Source organism: Magnolia sinica, chromosome 18 (assembly GCF_029962835.1).
Source record: "Magnolia sinica isolate HGM2019 chromosome 18, MsV1, whole genome shotgun sequence".
NCBI classification, from domain to species: Eukaryota; Viridiplantae; Streptophyta; class Magnoliopsida; order Magnoliales; family Magnoliaceae; genus Magnolia; species Magnolia sinica.
In genome coordinates this window covers 12,515,681-12,540,448 of record NC_080590.1, presented here as the reverse complement: position 1 = coordinate 12,540,448, position 24,768 = coordinate 12,515,681, and the positions used below count along the sequence as shown (strand labels likewise).

The following is a 24,768-nucleotide window of genomic DNA, read 5'->3' as shown; positions in this document are numbered from 1 at the left end:
CCTTTCCCTACAACTGGAGACGTTCTAGCATTACCCATGAACACCTGTTCATCATCTCCTGATACTTGGTAGGAGGTAAACATGCTACGATCCTTACACACGTGCCTAGTTGCACCAGTGTCTAGCACCCACTCCAAGTTGTTTACAAGGAAGACTTCTGACACCACAGCTACTATCATGTCAGACTCATTGCCTGTTTCTGTAAGATTAGCTTGCGGCTTATCTTTGTTTTTCTTAAGCCTGCAGGTTTTGACATGATGCCCAGGCTTTCCACAGTTGTAGCAGTTTTCCTTTTTCTTGAATTGATTGTTTGCATTCTTCTTTTTGAGCCTGCATTCATTTGCATAATGTCCAGGTTTGCCACAGTTATGACAATTGCCCTTTTTCTTATTATTTGCCCGACTTGATTCCACAAGATTCGCCTTTGAATCTATCTCATTTTTATTTTCTTTTTGGTCCCTGATTCTATTGGCCTCCTCTATTCGTATGTGTACGATAGTGGTTTTCAAAGAAACACCGTTCTTTTTATGTTTCATTCTATTCTTATATTCTTTCCAGGAGGGCGGTAACTTTTCTATTAGTGCTCCTGAAAGAAACACTTCATCCAACTTAATTCCTTCTGTCGATAGTTCGTGAACTAGACTTTGAAAATCGTGAATCTGATTTGTGACAGGTATATCGTCTATCATTTCATAATGAAGGAAATTAGCAATTGCATGTTTCTTAGCGCATGTATCTTCTAATATGTATTTCTTTTTCAAAGCATACCATATGTCTTTAGCAGACACATAAGAAGCATACACGTCATATAGTTCGTTGGATAAAGAGTTTAGAATATAATTTTTACAATTATTTTCATCTGTTACTTCAGTTTGATTTGCTGGATCTATAGTAAATGATTCAGATAAAATGTATGAAACTTTCAGGGTGGTCAGAGCGAACATCAGTTTCTGTTTCCACCGTTTAAATGATTGTCTAGCAAACGGTTTGATTTTGGCTAACTCAGTAGAAGCATTTACTGTTACTGTAGCCATAGTCTATGTAATTCAACAATTCGATTTCAAGATTGTTGGAATATTTGGTTAAATTAAATAGACTATTAAAAATCGAGAACTAAAAAAAGAAAAATAAATTTTGAGAAAGAAGAACTTATTGAATTGAGTCAAGGCGTGACTGAGTCACTCGGCTTGAAATCAAATTTTCTCTCATTGGACAGCATCCCAAGTGCAACAGGTTTCCAGAGCAATCGACCTCTAGGATACAACGACTATGACCCGGTCCCAGCGGTGCACTCACTGTACACGGGCTCGAACCACTTGCAGTTTAATCCGAAAGTGCTGAGTTGACTCAGCGATGAACTCAGTAGAAAATGCTTAAAACCGAATATCAGAGAGCGTTTTATAAGAGAAGAATTTTTCGTATATTTGAAACTGGAATCGGTTGTCTTTATATAGACTCCGAAGTGGTGCATAAGCACCCTTTATAAAAGGTTAGGTCCGTTGGGTTTAAACCCAACAGGTGCGACCAACCGGAAGGGACGCATCTCTCTGGTTTAAAACGAAAAGGCGCAAGTGCGAGTACACTCCCGCACATACAGTCCTGCGAGTACCCATACACACACCCACGCGAGTACACACACACCGCACCCGCACCCGCACCCGCACCCGCGCCCACGCCCACGCCCAGCCCAGCCCGTCCCGTCGCGTCGCGCACACTATTTGAAACACTAGTAGTAAGGATGAGAGAAGCATACTTAACAGAGGTGGTTAGGTGACTCTCGAGGAAAGAGAATGGACTTACAATTGTATTGTTATATGTATTTCGGAAAAAAAAAAAAAAACTGAAAGTAATTTCAGTGTCATTGAAAAAGCTGGCACCAAATTCTATTACAGTCTTGACCGGACAGGTGAAATGGAGGGTGGTTGAGCAGTGATAATTCCGCAGAAATGATGATGATAACCTATTCCAGTTAATTTATACTTGGGCTCGGAAAACAAACTCCTCATAAATTTTTTGGGCTCAACAAAGTATTGAAAGGGATCGGTTGGTATTGAAAAAGACCGGAATTGGGGTTTCCTTGGTACGCGTGAGAACCGGCCCGGCGAAGGTTTCAACCGTTGACATCGCCATCACGACCGTTTCCCGTGCGTGGCCTCCTTGAGTTTTGAATCTGACTGAAATCTTCACTGTGAACTGGCGCAACTGATGGATGGACCGGATGTTTATCAAACAGACAAAACGGTGGGCCCACATACCTTTTGGTGCACAGGCTCTCTACGTGCAGGAATTTCGCGTCCGTTCTGATGCGCTACTTTGTACACGTGATGTCATTTTGAAATGATACCCGTACCAGTAATACAAACGTAACAAAGGTGCCCTTTATTATTATTAGATGATTCCAACCCTTCGATCAGTTACCTACCGAAATAAACGGTGGAGAGAGACATATACTGACCGGAATATCATTCATAATCGAACAGGTAGAATCACACGATCTAAGATCAACGGTTCGGATCACCGAACCATGGACCACGTATTCAAAACGGACACATCAGGACCTTGTAGTGGCTCGCTTCAAAATTCACAGCGTCATCTCTAATCCCTGCCCTAGCTTCCTCCCCTCTCTTCATCGATCTCGATCGCCCGTCCAAACCTCCAAGCTGAGAGAGAGAGAGAGCGAGAGATCCATTTTTCTTCTTTTGTCGGAGTAGAAACAGATCAAAATCGTATTTTCTTCGGTTGAATTTCGTGATTTCAGGCATGAGCAGCGGAGATCTTCTCAGCATCCATCCTACAGAGCTCAAATTTCCATGTAAGCCCTCTAACTTTTCCTCAAATTCTCTCTTCTATCCATGATATTGAATTTTTTTTAGGGAATATGATAAATGGGTTTCTTTGTTCTGCATTTCTATGTGCGTTTGATACAAATTAAGCTGTTATTCGATGCGATCCCCGATGTTTTTTTTGGTGGTTTTGTTGGTCTGAATCTTTTCTTTGGTTTGTACTCGGGAAGTTGAATTGAAGAAGCAGAGCTCATGTTCTCTGCAATTGACTAACAAGACAGATCAGCATATCGCCTTCAAGGTAATTCCTTTTTTTTTTCACGAATTTTTGATTTCACATTCAAGAAGTTCTACAATTCTCTGTTGAGATGTGGTTTCCTCTATATACATGGATTCGTAGAAGTATGAAAATGCGGTTTTTTTTTTTTTTTTTCTGATAGTTATTGAGATTAAATGTTAGGGTTCATTGTACATTTAATTCACTCCAGATCGCCTAAATCGGGGCTGCGTTCCCGATGGAATATAGCCCCAAATCAAACTGATTGGATAGATTTCGTTATGACTATGTTGTGGCTCCGGATCGCCATCACATGTTGGCCCTTGGGCCCACATGCGGAGATGGTCTGATGATTTGGAACCGTCCCTCTTCTTACTGCCATCATAAATGTGCTATGGTTCAATCATCATGCTTCAAGTATGAGACCTTTGATTTTTGGAGTTGAATGTTTGCCACTGGAAGGTTTCTTTTCAATGTTGCACATCATCAGAATCAGCTGCTCAGATTACGTTTCTTATGTGTCTGGTGAAGTGTAGCATTCAGAATGTGGGGCTGTTCCGATTACCTTACCATCTCAACATGTGATCCTCAGTGGGGCAACATGTGCTAGTGATCCTGTGTCACAGCATTGGTGAAGTGATTTTGATAGGATAATCGTGACCGTTTGTCATTGGCTTGCTGACCATTGTTTGTGTTTTTCAGGTTAAAACGACCAACCCAAAGAAATACTGTGTGCGTCCTAACACCGGTGTTGTTTTGCCTGGGGCCACATGCGATGTTACAGGTGCAACTCCAGTAGTTGGCTGTAAAGAACTGGATTATTTTGATTCTCTACCATCAATATTTGTGTTAGTTTCTTTTGATTTGCATATTGAGTTTCTTACTTGTCTTTTGCATCATTAGTTACGATGCAAGCCCAAAAGGATGCTCCTCCGGATCTGCAATGCAAAGACAAGTTCCTCCTTCAGAGTGTTGCTGCAAGTGATGCTGTGACTGTAAAGGACATAACCCCTGAAATGGTGGGATGAGCTCATCTGTCTATGCCTTTTCATGTTGGATTCTTTTTAGAGGTTTTTTGTTGCTTCATACTGATGCAAGGTGCATGTTCTTCAGTTCAATAAAGAGGATGGAAAGGTTGTTGAAGAGTTCAAATTGAGGGTGGTTTATATTCCTGCTAATCCCCCCTCGCCAGTCCCTGAGGAATCGGAAGAAGGATCTTCTCCCAGGGCCTCGTTGCTAGATAATGGAAATCCAAATGCTTCCTTGTCAGATGCTGTATGTATTCCTTCCCCCCCCGTCCTTGAAAATCCATTCTATCAAGGTTTAAAGTATCGTTTGATGTGTAGCCTGATATGTACCGGTATTGCTCATCAGTGATAGAATTGTATCAGCCTGTATCGGCCTGAAACAGCCCCATACAGGGTGATATAGGGCTGTGTCGGTTGTGAACAATATGATGCAAGATACACCGATGTAAAACCCTGCATTGTATGGGTCGTACTATTTTGGGATTTGAAATTCTCTAGAAAGTTGTTTGGAGTATGGAGAGTAGAGATATTATACTTATTTTAATGGTTAAAATTTCAGGCATCAAGATCTTCTGGGGAACACAAAGAGAATCCAGAGGTAAACCTGTATATCTTTCAGTTACGAGGTTTGCATTTAAAAAATAATAATTATACCTTGGCAGTATAGGAACTTATTGCTGGTGATAGAACATATGTTCCACTTTCTTTTGGTTAAATCTTCGGCCTGCCAATCAAACTGGTTAACGCAGTTTCATGAACTGTTAAGGATTGTTTGCTGTATTAGTTGGACTAGCTGTTTCATCCAAATTTTATGTTTGTTCAATTGGTTTACTTTGCCTTTTTTATCCACATAGTTGTTGGTTTGATTCTGATCGATATGTCGAGCTACAGCCAACCATCATGCTAAAAGACTAAAAGTTCTAGAATTTGCTATCATCAGTATGAATGATGATTGGTGCCAAACATTATAGAACAACTCGAGTCCAAATAAATACTAAAAAGACCTTATGGAAGCTAAAGTAGGAAATCTGAAACCATTCCATGTGATTTAGTGTCTCTAACTTTTTGAACAGTGCCATCTCTAATTTCTAATATCCAATTTATTTTCTGTCCTTTCGATGTCTTTGAGAACATGAGTGGTAGGGACCACAAACTGAGCAGGTTTATGAAAAAAAAAAACATACCAGAGTATCAAAGGTTGAATACTCAGATAATGGATCCCCTTCCCCAAGTCCTCGTCCAAATGTGCTGCGATTTTTGACCTCAGGAATTATTGGTTACTTAGAATCTATGTCAAATCATGCCAATTGGGTAAAAGTTCAACTTGTGATATGGCTAATTGTTTTAACATGGTTATACTTATATGAGTTGTGACCTCTTGTGTACCTATATCTTGTGAATTCGGAATTTAAATGGTTTGCCAAAACTGATCCTTGCAATAGTTGAAGTTGCCATTTTCTTGTAAATAATCACAATGTTCCTCCCCGCTCAGCAAGCTGTCTTGGTAGGATGCCTCTCCTTTTCTATGGCCTATTAATATGTATAGTCATGGTTCTACAAATTATATTTTCGTGTTTCTGTTTCTGCACTGTATATCCTACTAAATAAGCTGATATGGTACAACATACCTGTTGTCATCTGTTAAATGCCATCTTAAGTTTCTTGGTCGTGGATTATTCGCATTGCTGCCATCAGATTTCAACTTCCACCATCTAGTAATAGAAGGTCGCTCTGCATCTCGAGGCCATGGTTCTTTTGTAAGGAAGCCTCTCTCAGCAAGTCACAAATTTTTAAGTTTTTCTACAACGCAGGCTAAAGAACTCCAAAATATGATATGAAACTATTTGAATTACGGCCTGTTTGTTTCACCATTTACCATGGTAAATGCAGGCAAATGGGTAATAATTATTTACAGGGAGAAATTCATGTAAGCTGGGGTTTTGAAATTGACAGTTTCATGAAAATCGAGGTGGAGAAGAATGAAATACGTAAAATCATTGGGGCCCACCATGATGTATGTGTCTGATCCAGACCGTCCATCGTTTTATCAGCTCACACTTACTGTTGAAAACTTCTTGGGGGCCACAAAAGATTTGGATGAAGTTGATAATTGTGTTTATGGTTCATCTATGTCTTTCTGACCTTATGAACAGGTTGGATGACATATACACATCATTATGGGCCTTACACAAATTTCTGCTTTTAACAGTGGACGTTATTATCCCACTATTTCCTGCGGTGTGGTCTGAACTTACAATCTGCCTCATTTTCGGGTTCATGCCGTAAAATGAGCTGGTAAAATGGATGGACGAAATGGATCGAACATATACACCACAATGAGACCCACAAAGTTTATGTAGCTAATTGCTGCAATGCAATCCTGTTTCCCGAGGCATATTTACCTCGTGAATTCCATCTCTCTCCAATCAGAGATTAAAAGTAATCATTATCCATGTACTAGTAATTACTGTGGTAAATGGTTAAACAAACAAGCCCTTTATGAACTTGTACGTGGCTGTGGTGGCCATCTCTTTCTTAAAATGTTCTTGTCTGTAAGTGCCATGATTATCTCTATATTAGTGATAATTGCTGGTGAGGATCTTCGTCGGCTGTCAATGACAGAAAGATGCTTCCTTTGGCTCTGTTTGGTTCCGCTGTATCGAAATATGGTTTTGCATCCATCAATTATATGCAGGGGGATCAGTTGGAAGTAAAGCTAAAGCTGCTCATGACTGAAGAACCTCTAGAACCTTCCTTTGCAATATATAAGCATTGTCAAATATGGTGTGCAGCTTAAAATCTCCACCTTAGCCATGTTCTCGATAACACATCCCCTAATGCAGCTTGCATTATCATCATCACATCTAAGCCTTATTCCAACTAATTGGGGTCAGCTACATGAATCCTACCCCACCATTTCACTCTATCAGGGACCATATTTTCAGTTAAACCATAGGCCCTCTAAGTCTGTTCTTACTACCTCTACCAAAGTTTGTTCCAACTTCCTTTAATGTAGCTTGCATCAGGGCTAAAATTTTCGTAGCCCTTATTTTTTTGAACATGCTGTGGTCAAAGCCTTCAAAGGCCTATATTTTTAACGCATCACATGAGGTCCACATCTTTGATGTTCCCGGATCGTACCAACTACAAACTATGGGCCTCATATACCTTACCTCAATTGTGAAGCATCTAGACTGTTACAAGTCGATACGGTGATCTGGACTGTCACGCCTTGAAATCCGAGTATTAAGTGTGCACCCTCAGACCCAAGTTACGGACTGCAACTTGTACACTAAGTGTACTTCACTTGAATACATTTATATAGAGACATTAATCTGATGTTATCAATATGGATTCTATGTTCAATCCAATATCATTTATATATATCACATACCATACATCAAAATTTAACATCCATTCAATTCAGTTACCTTAAATTTAACTAAGGACATTCCCATTCAGGGTCGTAATCAAATTATAAATGTCAAATAATTAATTCAATCACTAATAAAATCATGTCCAAAACATTTATCATAAGAACATCAAATGCAAACAATAAGGATAATCATGGCTGGTCCAAAGCAGCAACGTCTTCTGTTGTCAAGTAGGGCCACGTGTCCCGTGGTTCCTTTTCTGGCTCGGCTACGTCTTCCTGTTTTTGAGCCACTGGCTCACTCTCAATCATATCTGTATGGTTTTACATTAATACAAGGTAAGTTTGCCAGACTTCGTGAGAAGTTCCGACAAGGTTTTTCGCATCAAATTAGAATAGACTAACAACAATCATTTACAATATAAGTTCAAAAAGAAATGCAAAAGTTATGTAATGCATGAATGCATGAATGCATCAAGTGGGAATTCGTCTACTTGCTTGAGTTGGAAACCTATCAACCCGCATTTGCCACTTGGTAGGCATGGGCAATGCTTGCATCTACTCCTCGAGTAGGCTTCTACTAGTACAGTTGGCTTTTGGTAACTATTTTACCAAGTATACTATACAGGGAGGTCCCTTAGGAATTCAGCACGTGTTGTGCATGCAAATGATTGATGCACAAGCATATCAAGTAGTCGTGAATGATATATCATATGATCATTCCCATTCTCAAATTTAAATCGTTATAATTTTTATTGTTGTATTATTAATGATGTGATTTGTTGAATATGCTAGTATAGCGAATGATCTGATTTATTGTGTTGGTGAAATTCTGATCTGATTTTTTCTATAATTGCATCTAGTGATCTGATTTGATGAATGGATATAACTATGAATTGATTGGTGTGATGATGTTATCAGTTAGCATGAAAACTACAATGATTCAAATTTGAGAATGTGAATGATCATATGATATATCATTCACAATGGGAACGGTCATATAATATATTATTCACGACTACTTGATGTGCTTGTGCATCCATCATTTGCATGCACAACACGTGCTGAATTCCTGGAGGACCTCTTTGGATGGTATACCTGGTAGAATTGTTACAAAAAACCCACTATATTAGTGGAAGCCTACTCGAGGAGTAGATGCAGGCCTTGCCCATGCCTACTAAGTGGTAGAAGCCTGTCAAGGGGTAGATGCGGGTTGACGGGTTTCCAACTCAAGCAAGTAGATGAATTCTCACTTGATGCATTCATGCATTCACGCATTACATAACGTTTGCATTTCTTTATGAACTTACATTGTATATGATTATTATTACTCTATTCTAATTTTATGTGAAGAACCATATTTGGACTTCTCATTATGCCTGGCTAGCTTACCCTGTATTGATGTAAAACCGTACAGATATGATTGAGGGCGAGCCAATGGCTCAAGAATAGGAAGACGTAGTCGAGCTAGAAAAGGTCCCATGGGATACGTGGCCCTACTCGACAATGGAAGACGTTGCTGCTTTGGACCAGCTATGATTATCCTTATTGTCTGTATTTGATGTTCTTAGGATATTTTTTGGTTCTTTAGAATGTGTTAGACATGATTTTATTAGTGGTTGAATTAATTATTTGACATTTATAATTTGATTAAGACTCCGAATGAGAATGTCCTTAGTTAAATTTAAGGTAGTTGAATTAAATGAGTGTTGGATTTTGATGTATGGTATGTGATATTGGATGGAACCTGGAATCCATATTGATAAGGTCAGATTAATGCTTCTGTGTTAATGTATTTAAGTGATTAAGTACACTTAGTGTACAAGTTGCGGTTTGGAACTCGGGTGTGAGGGTGCATACTCGGTACTCGAATTTCGGGACGTGACATATCCAACGGATTTCATGATGAAGGTTATCATGAGGTGGCCCATGAATCCATGCACACTATTATGGCTATTACGTTGTTTATTTTATTTTATTTTATTTTTTATTTTTTTTTTAAATTTAAAAAAAATCCAAAAAACCTGTATCAACCCCATAATGGACTGTTACGGCCTGTACAGGGGGTGTATTGGGCTGCTATGGGGGTTGTAGCGGCCGTTACGGGTCATTTTTTCTGTAACGACCGTTACGACTTGTCACGCCCAAAATGTTGTACTCAAGTTGGATAGGCCCGACTCTGAATTCTAGGCAGTGATTTATAAATTAAGCAATTCATAAGCACAACTTCATGAATATCACACATTAACCAATCACATTCCATAAATACAACAATTATTTAAACGTAATTTCAAAAATCTTGACTCTCATATAAACTTCCATTGCACCTTTTTTTCTTTCTTTCACACAATAGATACAAATTGAGAGATAAACCTAACACTAGACAGACTTCTGGGTCTTTGCTTCCCTTCACTTCTCGACTAGACTGCATCCTGTTATTTGGTATCCACAATAGAGGGTGAGCTTATAAAGCTTAGCAAGATAATCTCATGCAATTTATCACGTAGGAAAAACATTCAAAATCAAGTAAAACAGAGATTTGTAGAAGCAAATACAAATATAAGAAATGAGATTAGATTCAATCATTCAAGCTTGTAGATACATGCATGATTTATAGATTATGAAGAATTAACACATTTATATTATCACAATTAAACATTACAATTCCAAGGTTAATTTATTTCGGGTGGCCTCCTTTTTCCAATGCATCACCTCGCCTGGCAATGGGAACATTTTATACGTTGCTCACTCATCCAAAGGACACTCTTTGCTTGGCAATGGGAATCTTTTGCATACGCACTCACCCATCCAAAAGGTTCATTGGTGATAACATTTAATATCTTCTATCTAGTTTGACAATGGAAACCTTTTGTATGTCGCTTGCCCATTCAAAATGCACCCTTGGCATGGCAATGGGAACCTTTTGCACACATACTCACTCGTCCAAAGGGCTATATGGTAGAGATCCAATAAATTCAATACTTGATTACCATTTCTATTCAAACATCTTATCTAAGATTTTCCAACATCCCATCATACTTTCCAATGTATCACGTAATCCATGATATGCCATATATTCAACATAGTTTTGTATTGTAATGCCAATATGCTTTCCGGAGCACCAGTTCAACCATTCTACTTTTTTATCATAAATTTCCAGTAATGTATCTATGCACAAGGGAATAAAACATCAAATCTGGAGGTTTAGAAAAATTACGTAAAAATTCCCGATTTGACCCATTTTGGGGTTGTAGTGTAGCTAATTGAATATCTAACATAATAGCATTGTTGTCAAATAGCATAAGCGATTGTAAGGGGCCTGTGTGCATAGGCGATCGCATAATCGCATGATGAAGGACATGTGACCTAGACTAAATATGATGAAAAGAAATTATAAACAGATTATAGAGCAATTCAAAGTATAAAATATACTAACCTACTACAAATTTAAGAAATCAAATAAACAATAAAATTCATATTTCAAGCTAAATCACAATCCCATAATAAACTAAACCATATAAAACATGAATTTCAAAGGATCAATGGAAGGTAGAACTTCCAGTTCAGCATAGGCTTAGGCTTAATTTAAAGGGGCTAATTTGATCTCTCTAGTGTTAGGGTTTGGGTATGTAAGGTTAGGGATTTGAAAGGAATTAGAGTTTTAGGTTAGGGTTTAATAGATAGGAAGAAGAATTGAAGAAATTGAAGATGGGTTTGGGCTAATGGTGATGGGTTGGGTTTGGGGCAATGGGTTTAGGTTTAGAAGGAAAGAGTAAAGGGATTTAGGGTTTGGAGAAGAAAAGTGGAAGAAAAGAAGGATTTGAGAAGAAGATGAGAAAGATAAGAGAGAAATACATTTTCAAAGAGAAACAAAGAGGATAGATTAGGCTTCACACCTTGGCATCACACCATCAATCTCCATTCACAAGAGGATAGATTAGGCCTCACAACTTTTCTATCTCAAAGCAAGAGAGAGTTTATTTGTTTATTTATTTTAAATATTCAAAACATTCAATAATGGGCTAGGGCTGGACGTCCAAGCCTTGTATAGTCTCAAAATGGACTTTTTACAAGAAGGCACTCTCAGATGAAAATCCTCACATAAGGATGCTCAGTGAAATAACATTTGTTCTTAACCCCCTAATGTCAACAAAATATCAAAATAAATCCAACATGAATAATCAACTAAATAAAAGAAATAAATCTAAAACATCCTAAAGTCTACAATCTATGTGATCAAAGATCACAATGATCCAACTGTTCGATCAAAGCATCCTCAAGATCCAATTGTTCGATCAAAGCGTCTTCAAGATCCAACTGTTCGTTCGACATGTCCTCGCAATCCAACGGGGCAAACTCCTCAATAAGCAACCCACATGCATCTTCATATTGTAGGGTCTTCAAAGATGCAAGATGCACGATCATGCACGTGGGGTCTTCAATGTGGTCCACCTAGGCTCATGTAGTGGTCACCAAGCCAAAGTGAAACTGGAACTGATCTCTTCCTCCTCCTCTGGTATACTTTCTAAGGTGCTCGGATGTCCTCATCATTGCATATGCCATCGCACAACCCCCCAAAAATTTACTTTTTTTCATCACATAAGTGATGGCATAATCGCATATGCAATCGCATAATTGCATAAATCATCGCATATGCCATGGCATAAAACTGCATATGCCACTATGGCATATGCGATATATGCTCCGAAAATGGCATATGCGATTGCATATGACAACACTGCATAATAGAATAGGATCTCTAGTAGTCTTCCAAGCGAAATTTGGAGTTTCTTGCCTGTTGTATCATGATCTGATTAGGATTAACAGTTTATAGTTTTAACCTTCATTTCACAACTATATTACAAAAAGACCCCTCAGTTATAATTTTGACACAACCAGGCACCATAACTTAGAATCTTGAAATAACGAATGTAGAGATCTATTCAATCGGTTCTTCATCTGATTTCTCATACTTTTAAAATATATTGAAACATAAGCACATGGACTTCCAGAGAATTCACGAAGAAACCCTTCCGTTTACATTTGTTCACAATCTAACATCGAGACTTCAATTCTTAGGCTTATGGGATATCGATCTTCAAACATTCATCCCATAGTTCTAGGTTTCGAGATTTGCATGAGTTTCCATAATCTCAACACATTTAAAAACATGATTTCGACATTTCTATAAGAGTGCAAGAAATAAAAGAGTATGAGATAATGATTTGTAAACACAAATATCTCCTTTATGACTTAAACGAATAAAATCAACCAATAACATGAAAAATTGTATGAGACACCTCTGATTTGTAGAATTAAAGAATGAGTTTTATGAAAACTCTAGACTGGAACTTCCCCTCCATCTTCACATTCTCTCATTCTCCTTCTGTCTCTCTCTAAGATTTTCCGGAGTCCATGGCTAGTCAACGATCTATACCACCGGTTCCAGCATTGCTGGACCAATTCTAAGCAATATTTTCGACCCTCACATCACAACATTCACAGCAAACTGCCGTTACCAGCCCTTAAAAGAATTTCAACGTGATACCCCCTCACATTACCACCTCTCAAGACCCACTCACAACCCTTTTAAAAGGAATGTGCCACTTCCCCTACACCCCCACTATGTCACATTACTCACCCAAGAGGGATACACCTCTCACACCCTAAACTCCTGTTCACTCATGCTACCCTTCTCTTTCTCCTAATGCGACGTAATCAACACCCCTTCTCGCTCCCTGCCTCCTAGGACACTTACACAAGCAATGTGATTCTGCTTCTTATGGCTACGCATGTGCGTCTAAAGTGTTGCAAATGATGTGTATGGTCGGGATCAACAGATGGCTTGAGTAAATGGATGACTGGGTTGTTTTGGACGAACGACAAGATGGCTGGATTGTTTGGATCAGATGAATGGATATTAGATTTGATGGTGGCTGGATGTAGAGGATGAATGGTTGAGGGGTGTCATGGCTTGAATTGAATGGTACGGATCAAAGTTTGGATTGTTCCAGATTGGTAGACCGCTGCTCCCATAATTGTGGCTGGGTCATTCATCCCCTCGCAGTTCAAATTAGGACTTAAACAAGGAGTCTTCATCCCTACGCTGAAAGTTTCCATCTGACCGGTTCTACCTCGGTTCATCTTACGCTGCTGCTTGCTATGGAATTTCTAGACGATGTGTGGGGTTTTCTAGGTTTTGGGATATCATTCACTAGATGTTCAATCAGGTGGTCCATATGATGGACGGTTTACATCTTGGGTTAGGCTGTCCAAAATGGTCGTCTTTCATGGATTTGATATTAATGATCTTGAATTCCCAAGGTTGACGGATGGACATACCTACTAGATAGGTGGTGGCCAAAGTGTATTGTTTTCTATTTTTTTGGCCAGAGTGTGTACTTTGTCTGGTGACTTGATGACGGTTGATTTTGGACGGCTAGATGTGTGCATGTGAAAGCCCCTCTCTTTCCCATCAGATTTACGTTCATACCCCACATGTGGAGGCTCCTGAAATCACTTCCCTCTTACCTCGTTTGTACAAACCTCGCGTGGGCCCCTTACATTTTCTATATACACAAAAGGGTCTCTCTGCCCCTACTTCACTAGACACCTCCAACACACCTCTTTAGAAAAAAAAAGGAAAAGAAATCATCACTCTCCATGAGACCTCAGGACTCTCATGACCTCAACACCTCTATTATCACACGGCTCCTCACAACTTTTCGCACTCTGTTAGACACATGATGTGTGTGCATGTGGGGATGGACTCCACATGTGCACCCACCATATCATGTCTCTCAATCTAGGACATCTTTTTTTTTTTTTTCACACACACCCCCACCACACAGACTCACACCCACACCCACATCACATGGGCTCTCGATCCCATGATCTCAATTTTGAAACAGAGTCACTTACCACTAAGCCATAGAGCCTGACCCACTCTAGGATATCAACATTACCTCACCTCTCTCTACCCTTGATCTTCCTAAGTCACGTACATGTGTGGAGCATGGTGATGGTCCTGATGGATGGTTGGATCTTAATGAATGGCTTATACATGTTGGTCATACGGTAAATAAATGGGTTGGAAGTCCTGGGTGATGGACGATTTTGGATTTGATGACTCACATACATGGTGGACAGCTAGCAGGTCCTGATTTTGATGGTTGGCCGGTCTTGGAAGACGCGCTTGGAAGAACGGGTTAGATCAATGGATGGATGGCTGCTTATGCAATAGTGTTTGGAACTTTGGACGTTGGGCTTAGTGTTGGGGTGGTTTGGATCGTCGAAGACTAGAGAACTATTGAGCTTGCTCACAGTCTTGCATTTGTGATTTCTAGCATTCGGCTCAAGGATTGTTGGGTCTTTTCCCGCAATCTCTTTCTTCTCTTATTGATATATTTGCTTTCCCTTTCGGGATTTGCATTAAATTGGTATTAGAGCAAGTTCTATTATTGGGAAACCGCAGAAAAAAAAAAGATGTTATGGATAGAAAGATGTTCTCAGGTGTCGTAAAATTATCCCTATTCGGATTCCCATGCCTTTCCATATCCATTGCACTATTCTCATATGAGTTACTTCGATGATCATGATCGTCATTCATATCACCTTGAGTCATACCCATTTTCATGTGCCTTATGGTGATTCCTTTCAACGCCCCTCCCCACATATCAGTTATTCAAAAGCATCATATCGCATGGAAATGTCAGTTACGCCTAAGAATATTCAAAAGATGCGGAAGGAGAACTTGCAGGAGGTCAATAACGATATTAAAGCATTCATGGAAGATATTGCAAAAGAATTCAAGGAACTCAAGGAGTTTGTGAGAACTTGCTTTGAGCTTTTGATTGGACATGAAAAACTTTATGGGCTTCAATTTGTTTTATCTAGCGTTCCAAGGAATGATGCGGTTATAGATAGTGTGGCAACTCAAAAGGAGTCCTCCTTTGGATTGGTTGATGGATCAAATGGTCATATTGGAGAAAATTCAAGTAAAACCAAAAGATTAGCTGATGGATGATCCAATTGAAAAGACTGAAGGATTAACAAATATGAATGATCCGATGGTCAAAGAGATGGATGGTGCTACAATCATAGTAGCCAACTCTATAGAAGTCAACACAATAATACCATTTCTACATCAATCAAGGTATGCAAATTGGAAGCCAACTATGACTAAGGGGCTACAATCGACATCTAGAATGTGGAGGACTAACAAGAAGCAAAGGAAAAGATGTTGTGTGTTTCAAGACCGTATTATGCATCAGCTACCCGTTAGGCGTATAGGTCTCCACCATCAACTGCCACCGAAGTCAAAGAAGACGTGCTACAAACGAGGATATTCGCAGAGGATTGTTGGGGTTTTTTTTTTTTCCAACAATCTCTTTCTTTCTTATTGATCTATTTGCTTCACTTTTGGGATTTGCATTATTTGCGTAACAGCCTTTATGGCCCAGTCACGGCCATTACGGCACAATATGCTTATGATTACATTTCAGCCCCAACTAGTCCCATATCAAAGCCAGTGGGCACCACGGCTCAATTGTCTGTCTAGGATGCATCTAGAAACTTGCTACCCACCTTCTAGGTGTCAAGTGATGTCGAAATGATATGACGTTGATAAATTTTGAAAGTCTATTGAGTTAGCTTTCCCATGAGACAAAGATTACCTAATTACGATACCGTTTGAGTGACAGTTGATTTTTGTGGACACATGTTTGTCTGTGACATGATTCCTGTAGTATTGAACAATGACTGTTGCATGGTGGATCCCACCAGATTTGATGCAGGTGGGCCACATGTTGACATAGGATGTGTGTCTGCATGAGTCTCTAGGAGTTCATGTGACCCAGCACTCCATGTAAATTTGGAAGTACCAGTAGTCTAGCTGCTCCTGTTTTTCAGCTCTGCTATCATGATTTTCTAGTATGTTAGGTGTGAGCTAAAATCTCAAGTGTTGTTAGATTTGAGAACTTATTTCTCATTGGTTGTTAGACGTTAGGATGATTCTCATTGTTTAGGTTAAACTCTGATTTGTTTCTATTGGTAGATGATGTCTTGTGTTCAAGGTATTCCATAATGGTAATGGTGGTCATAACAGCCACCGCTGTTACCACTATGATATGGGCCGCAACAGCTGTCATGACCCCTGTAACGGCTGTTACAGCTTAAAAAAAATTATAATTCTATTTTGGCCCTGTAATGGACCGTTACAGCCACTACGGGCCATTTTTTTCTGTAACGGCTGTTACGACCCCCTAATGCGTAATGGTTACCACTGTTACTGTTACATAATGGCCGGTATCTAACCGTTTTGAGATACCTTGGTTGGGTTGTAATTGGGATTTTCAAGTTACAAAAAAGGAGCACTCTCATTGAGAGACAAGACGCTTCTTAGCTTCTGAAATTGCAGCACTTGCGTGTTGAGTGAAAAAACTTGACTCACTGTTTGCAGCTAAGCTATTGCTGAGTGGTGCCATTTTATGGCTTGATCTCATCTTCATTCTCTGTGATTGAGAGACACATTATCCTCTGTTGAAATGAGCTATTCACTGACAGCTCTAAAGAATCTACCATTTCAATGCATCATTATTTCTTTAATTGCTAAAACTTTTAATGAGGCCTACTTCCATGTCTTCATTTTGTGAGACTTGTGGGATGACTACGAGTCTCCAGCTAATAAGTTAAATTGTTGTAGATTGTAAGCAATATGTAACTCGTATTTTAATTGGTGTTCTAACTCCATTTGAACAGTGAATAGTATGAGACAAGCATCCATAATTCCATACCCATCCACTTTTAGGCTTCATTGCTTGAGGACTATATGTACTTATGGAATTCCGTTTTGTACCAACTGTGGAGATTTAGGAGGTTTAAACTCAGTTCACCAACAATTGAAAGACTAAAGATGAAAAAGAAGAATGAGAAGCAATGATCTACGCAGTCCACAAAATCATATGCTCATCAACCTACTCAGCCTTTCAGTTTGTACTGGTGATATTAGAGATCTAGACCATTGTCTTTTGGGTCCCACTATGGAAGGACCATACGCCAAAAATCCCCTCGATAGGATGACCTAACCTTTCGATCTATGGTCATCAAATCGATGGTCAAGAAGAGAACTACAGCTTCAATTGAAAAAGGTCCCAATATTGGTGGCTATGGTTATCTAATCTGGCCATATTTCTGATCCATGCTTCATCTGCGCTGGGTCTCATCAGACCAACCCAGATCACTATACCATAGGCGCTGCCTGTAGAAGCTGATAATGCAAGTATATACTATCCATATCCTCTGGGGGGGAGTATCATGTAATTCCTCTCTAGTCAAAGCAGACACCTGACACGTCATCAGTGTAAGCTTTTACTACCTGTTTACAAAGCAATTTTATTATATTGTCTTATCCATCTGCTTGGCTGTTGTATTTCTATTCTAACCAAGTTTATACCTTGTTGGTTTTTTATTGTGCTTTAGGTAGGATTTGAAAATTAGAAGTGGTCTAAATTGCTGATTAAAAAATAATCATTCATAAAGAATTGATGTGTGGATGGACTGGGAAATTTTACTCAAATAAAAGATCCAAAAGAATTCTGGCACTATTCAATATTAGTTGCTGTTCATAACTTCATATAATATTCTACCCCTAATGGCTTATTGAACTTTTTGATGTTATACCATTAGATCTCTGTTCTCCACAAGTTTGCTGTTTGGATATCAAAATGACTTCTTATTCATCAGGCATTCTCTATGATTTCCAAGTTGACTGAGGAGAAAACTAATGCCATTCAACGAAATCAGAAACTGCAGCAAGAACTGGTATTGGTTTAAATTTCTCCTGCTTCTCAACTTCATTAGCCTCATTAAAATAAGGGTCTGTTTAGGTGCCTTCATCTCATTTTAGTTAATCACATTTCATTTTAGTTAATTGTATTTCAAGGTGTTCCATATCCGTTATGATATGGCCGTAAAGGTCGATACGTATAGGTAGTGGCAAAGACCATTACGTGATATGGGGAGGAAACGGGACAATTGTTTTTGGGGACCGTATCGGCCATTACGAGAGCCATAATGGCCGTCACAGGGCATAACAACCGTTACCCTCGTAATGGTAAAAAAATGGCCACTTTTTTTTTTTTTTTTTTTCTCTCTATTTAAATCCTTTTTTCTTCTCATTTTTCCACTTTACTCATTCCAAAAACTTTCTTAGATGATTCTGCAATAGATTTCGACCACTCTCCCTATAGTTTTTAGAATTAAAACCATAAATTGAAGTGATTTGGGTGAATAGAAGCTCCAAGGGTAAATTTTTTTTTTTTTAAAATAGAAAAAGTGGTATTTACGCATTTTTTTCTTCTCCGATTTCTAGTTCTAATGCTTGATTGTGATGTGTAAATATTAGAAGCACATAACCATGTTCATAAATTCACTAGACAACCAGTTACAACACTCTCACCAAAGGGTGGACTGTTACACTACCATAAACATGTTCAAAATAAAAAATGAATACATATTTGGAATATTTATATTATTTTGGATTTTCTAAATACTTTTTTCAGAATTGTTTGGTCAAAAAAAAAAAAAAAAAGCCAACCGTTATGAGGGTCGTAATGGTTGTTATGCCTCCATATAGGCCATTACGGCCAACACCCGTATCGGTAACGGTGGTGACCATTACGGCCACCATTACTGATACGGAATACCTTGTTGTATTTATAGATAAGAGATCATGATTGTGGGTTATCATGGTTTTCTTTAATATTCCAAATAGGAATATGATCTGCAATACATAATTATGATCAACTAAAATGAGTTGGAACTCATTTTTAATTGGTGCCCATACAAGCCTTAAGGAATTCTATTTTTTTCCTATTGGTCCCAGGGCTAAGGCTGTTAACTCCCAGATACTTTAATTTTCTTTGTGGTGTCCTATTGTCAATTAAATTTCAGGCAACTTTTCTCATTGCCCACTCAAATCTTTCTCCTGCCTCAATTTTCCTCATGAATTCTAGTGTTATTCACTGGAGGTTTGCTAAACCCACATGTATGCACTAGGCATAGCATATGCATGCCACCATGTGTGACAGAGTGGCAACCAGGTGCAATATATCTGAGCAGTCCAATATATCCATGCCCCCAAGTCTGCATCTAGATTTTCTCAACCAAAATTCAGGTTGGTCCACTCATTAGTTGCGCCATGATATTAGAAACAGGCAGGCGACTTAGAAACTTCAAGCAAGTATTTTGCAGCCATACATTTGTTTCATAAACTGTGCCCACCTGATTAATGGTCCAACGTGATTCATTAGCCAGGACTTCAGCATAATGGGACCCTCATGATGCATGGATGGGATCTGTACCTATGTGCCTTGCTAGCACAAGTGGTGGCATATACTTGGGCTGCCCCAACATGCTTGTGGACTCACCTGAAGCTCTACTCACTGCATTATTTGCTTGATGCTTTCTGCTTTCTATTAATTGTGCATGCATCTATTACTATGTCTTGATTCTTTCATATTCACAACTTCCGGCATGATTTTCTATGCTTGATTGCCTGTATCATCATAGGGTTCTAATTGTCATTTTCATCATCATAGCTTGGTCCCTGTTATTTGGGGTCGGATTAATTTTCTAGATTGCTTGGCAAAAAAATTCAATGACCATCTGCCTACCAGACACCAACCCTCCTTTACCCTGGTTGGAATTGGCTGGCTCGTCCCTACCTGGTGGAGTTGCATAGAGTGTAGCATCATTATAATTAGTTTCCATTCTGTGGAATCGGGAGCTGAATAAAGCGTTCTTCTACAAGATTCAACTAGATATAAAGGCATTTGATGATTGTGTTATCTTACTCTAATTTTCCAGTCTTGAGAAAATTCTCCTTGGAAGCTGGACACACTATTAGTAATGGTCTACAAGAAATGCACTCATTGCAATATTGTTCTCACATATAGATATAGATGCAGATTGGGAGATCAAAACAAGGGAAAATCTAGTTCGGGCAGGGTAATCTTGGGAGAAGACAGTTCAAATGCCAAAGCAGAAAATCAAGCAATGGTGATTGTATTGGTTAGGACAATCTTAAGGGCATGTTTGGATTGGGGATAAACTAGAGGAAGGCAAGGAATAGAAAAAGTGTGACATAAGCAGATGGTAAACTGAAATCAGCGCTAGGGGAATGAAACCTTTTACACTTGTTTTGCTATAGAGAAGTTCTGGAAAATGCTTTTCCTTCGCATTTTCTAGTGTTTGAGTTGCAATCCTTGCAAAGGGAAAGCCCTTATGGAAATTCCTCAACAACAACAAAAAAAAGGCCCTCGATGAGTTTTTGGAAAAAATAGTTTTATTCCCTTGCTGAGGAAAAGAAATCGATAACTTTCACTTTTTATGTTTCTCAAACAGATGATGTGACTTTGCTTTCTTATTCCCATTACAATACTGCACTTCATTTGTCAACTCATCCATGTGGGGTGAAAACTCCCCTTCCATTTCCCTCCTCTGCTTGCTTGCCCTTAGGGAGGCGTGTGTATTAATTGTTCTGGGGTCGGTATTTGGGGGAATTGGTAACCTACAGGTAATGAGACCACGACTTGTTGCACCATACCATTCCTTGCCAAAATGCCAAGGAAATTAGAATCATGAAAATGGTAGGTCCACTGTGAAGATCACCCTTCTCTAATATCAGACTGACTGATCTACTCACAATGTGGGCCACGCCTGTCTGTTTAGTCAAGACCGTTGGTTGTCTACTGATTCCAATGGTGTGGTCCACCTGGTGATCAGACCTGCCTGATTTGTTGGAAAGTAATCTTCATGGTCAGGCCTGCTGTTTTAATGGTATTGGTTGCCTACTCAAGTGGCATGTTGGGCACCAGAAGCTGTGGTGCCCTTCCTGCAGGTGATCAGATCTCAGTATTGGTCCACCATGTTGGCATGCTAGTGTTGTCAAATGTGAGCTTCTGCCATGGACAGTTCCCCAGCACTCGGTAAATAATAAAATGCTGATCTGTGGGGAGCCAGTCGTACAACTTTAAGCAATTTACCATTTAAGCGCTGACCCCTAATCGCTGGGCTGACCGCTAATTGCTGGGAGAAAGGCAAGATGATGATGACGCTGTATAACATTTTCACGTCTTTTTTTTTCCTGGAATGGTCTTATTCTTATTTGACATCGGCATAGAATGACATTCCCACAAGCTTGAACTGCTGTTTGATAACACTCATATAAACTTCTGAATTGGAAATCTCTTATCATATTTTCTCATATTTCCTTGAATTGTGTATTTATATTTTTCTTGTGCAGGAGCTGCTAAGGAAAGAGGCCAGCAAAAGCCAAGGTGGCAGCTCATTCATGTTTGTGGTTCTGATTGGTCTCCTGGGCATCCTGGTTGGCTACTTTATTAAGATGTGAATGGAGAGAGAATTAATTGATGCAAGTGGTCCACATTACAACTTCCAAAAAAACCTCTCTTCTTATTAGTTGAGAAAAAATGTTAATTGATTTTTATGTATGTTTCTTTGTGATTATGGATCTGACCCTCATAAGAAAATGATTATTTCATCAGAATGAATCTAATCTAATTTGTGTTGCTCTCCGTAGGGGTGGTGGGCTCCATCAGTTCCACCGATAGGAGCTTATCAGCACTCCATATGTATGATTTACCGTAGGTTTGCTAATTCAACACAGGCACATGTCACATTAGGTGTGTGAGATGTGGGCTTTTTCATTAGGTGCCGTGTAATTTAATTTTTATATCTTCTGGCATAAAGAACCTGATGTTGACTCAGCATACAGCTAGAAAGAAAATTTTAACCGTCAATTTAGTTTGAATATTGTGGCCCACCTGTAGAGCAAATTTGTCTATCTTTGTCAGGCAGAACTAAGCATTATTTCCAAAACCTCCATCTCGCACGCCTTTTTTTTTTCCCCTCATAGTTGCATGTATGCTGTAGCAGGGAGTGTGCGGCCCCGTATGAGCGGGAATTAGCAAACCTCTTTTGTTTAAATATCTGTATTTGGTCTAATTTTCTAATAAGAACTGTCTGAATTTTTTTATTCTTGAAACACGTGACATCACATAAAACGTTTCCAAAACGTGCAAGCTCATAAACAATTAAAGTTTCAATGGTCATGCAAACACACCCCCAACAATTTTTTTTTTTTCTTATAATAATTATATATTTTTTTAAAGAAAATCATAAGAGTCTTTATCTTCAATGTCTCGCAAAACTCTCAAAAGAAAGGGAAATATATGATACTCGTCTTTGCACATCATACGCGGGTTTCCAAAACTCCAATGGGTCATGCCGACAGTATCTCCGAATTGAATATTCCAAAGACGGGTATTCGGGTCCGTATTAACTAACCATGGGCTCCACTCCACTCTACTAGTCGGAACTGACGACCGGTGTATATCATATGATACCTTCCCCCAAGATCCATCAAGTGGGGACGAGGAAATCGTTCTCCCCATGATAGTGGGCCCCACCAGAAAATCCAGCAGCAGTCGCTATCCACACCACCACAGCAAGCACCACTGCACCCACCACCCTTCCAGCCTTACCAACCCAAAACCTCCTCTTCTTCTCCTCTCTCTCGAGAGAAACAACTACCGCTGTTGGCTGCAATGCCGCCTCTGACGCTGCTGCTGCTTCCTCGAATTCCTGCCAAGAAAAGGTTTCTGGGTCTTCTTCTTCTTCTTCTTCCTCTGCGCTGGTTTCCTTGAATTCCTCAAAAGGAAAGGCTTCTGGGTATTCTTTCTCCTCTTCCTCGTCGAACTGCGACGTCCCGCTATCTTCGTTAAGGCATGAGTACGTGCATGAACACGTAGAAAGGGCATCAAGACCGTCTGGGGACGAGGTTGGGAGATGGACCTGGTTGAGGAAGACGGACTCGAGCGCGGTTAGCCGTTGATCTATGTGGTGCAAGTGGTGGGGCTTCTGAGGGTGTGACTTCATCTCTATCGAAAGGAATCTCTTTAGGAATATGAATTTATTTTGGATGTCTTCGTAACAGAGAAAGTGGTTGTTGTATGGTAAGCCTGTCTCTGTTGTGTCATCTTTGAAAAACTTGCTGAGATCCGATTCCAGTTCTTCTAGCTTTTTCTGCAGGATTGCATATCTTTTCGCCATTCTCTCTCTCTCTCTCTGGGAAGGCGGTTATAGATTTAGAAAGGACTGCTGCTTTTCATCGTAGCATTCCGAACGAAGAGTCGCGTCCGCTTTATATTGGAGAAAAGGAACGCGAATTTCCAATGACTTTGTAGGAATCCCAAGCGACAACTTCTGTGGCGCCTACCGTGATGTTTTTCTAATATCCACTCCATCCATCAGTTGTGCCAGATCATGTTGGGACGCGAGCCCAAAAATCACACTGATAAAAATCTCAATTCGGCTACACTATAGGGAACAGTAGGGATGGGGAGCTGCCATTGGAACTTTCGTGGGCCCACTATGATGTTTATATGCCATCCAGACCGTTCATAAGGTTATTCTCAAAGGACAAGTGAAAAACTAAATACATCATGATCCATACTTTTAGTGGGCCCAAGAAGGTTTGAATGGTGGGCATCCACATCCACACTTTTCGCTGTGGTATGGCCCACTTAATTTTTAGATCGGCCTTCCCTTACTTTTGTGTTTTAAGTATTAACATGAGCTGATGCATGATGGACGGTGTAGATGTCACATACAAGTCACGATGAGCCCCGTAGAGCTTTTTGTTGCACGGGCTCCCTAAAAATGTTGATCCCAGCGTGCCTGGCCTCAGTTGGGGCCCACAGGACGAGATAGTCCTATGATTTGAACCGTCCATGTTATCTTTACTTCCGACTAATAAGCTAAAACCCCAAACTACCCATCAGTGATGATCCTGACTAAGATTTCTGGAGATGATTGTGAACCATTAAAAATTCTTCTTAGCGTTCCCAATTCATCTATCATAATAACTGTCAGAGTCATTCGATCAGTATAATTTTTTAACCGTGTCCTGCAAAGGATGTAAACCAGAACATTGAGGGTCCCGATAATGAAAGTGCCTCTGGCATGTGTGCTAGGGCTGAAAGTCGGCGAGTTGGGTTTAGGCCAACCTAAGCCCAATACCTATACCTCAACCCTAACCCAACCCAACCCAACCCAACCCAACCTCGGGTTGGGAATTCTCAACCCAAGCCCAACCCAAGCGGGCCGGTCAGGTTGGCTGGGTAGATATATGCTAATATTTTCATTATTATATTAGCCTATTATATTTTCAATATGGGTCTTATTTTTTGTACCTATAATTTTATTAATTATATATGTATTTAT

At 39.6% G+C, this 24,768-nt stretch overlaps 1 protein-coding gene across 2 annotated transcripts; it reads left to right on the top strand.

Moving 5' to 3' along the window:
- The first annotated feature begins 2,407 nt into the window (after positions 1-2,407).
- On the top strand, positions 2,408-22,030 carry LOC131234005 (vesicle-associated protein 1-3-like). Of its 2 annotated transcripts, XM_058230951.1 has the most exons (8): positions 2,413-2,812; positions 3,014-3,084; positions 3,763-3,844; positions 3,964-4,079; positions 4,174-4,335; positions 4,648-4,686; positions 18,205-18,282; positions 21,767-22,030. In XM_058230951.1, exons 1-8 carry the CDS (start codon positions 2,761-2,763, stop codon positions 21,872-21,874), a joined length of 708 nt encoding a protein of 235 aa, XP_058086934.1. In that variant the 5' UTR covers positions 2,413-2,760; the 3' UTR covers positions 21,875-22,030. The 2 variants fall into 2 exon arrangements, with proteins under 2 accessions (XP_058086935.1, XP_058086934.1); XM_058230952.1 differs by lacking the exon at positions 18,205-18,282 and having other exon boundaries at positions 2,408-2,812.
- Positions 22,031-24,768: the final 2,738 nt, after the last annotated feature.

Coding starts and splice junctions, on each gene's coding strand:
- LOC131234005 (XM_058230951.1), top strand. CDS start 2,761: ATGAGCAGCGGAGATCTTCTCAGCATCCATCCTACAGAGCTCAAATTT. Junction 2,813..3,013: donor TACAGAGCTCAAATTTCCAT/GTAAGCCCTCTA, acceptor GTACTCGGGAAG/TTGAATTGAAGAAGCAGAGC. Junction 4,687..18,204: donor AACACAAAGAGAATCCAGAG/GTAAACCTGTAT, acceptor CTTATTCATCAG/GCATTCTCTATGATTTCCAA.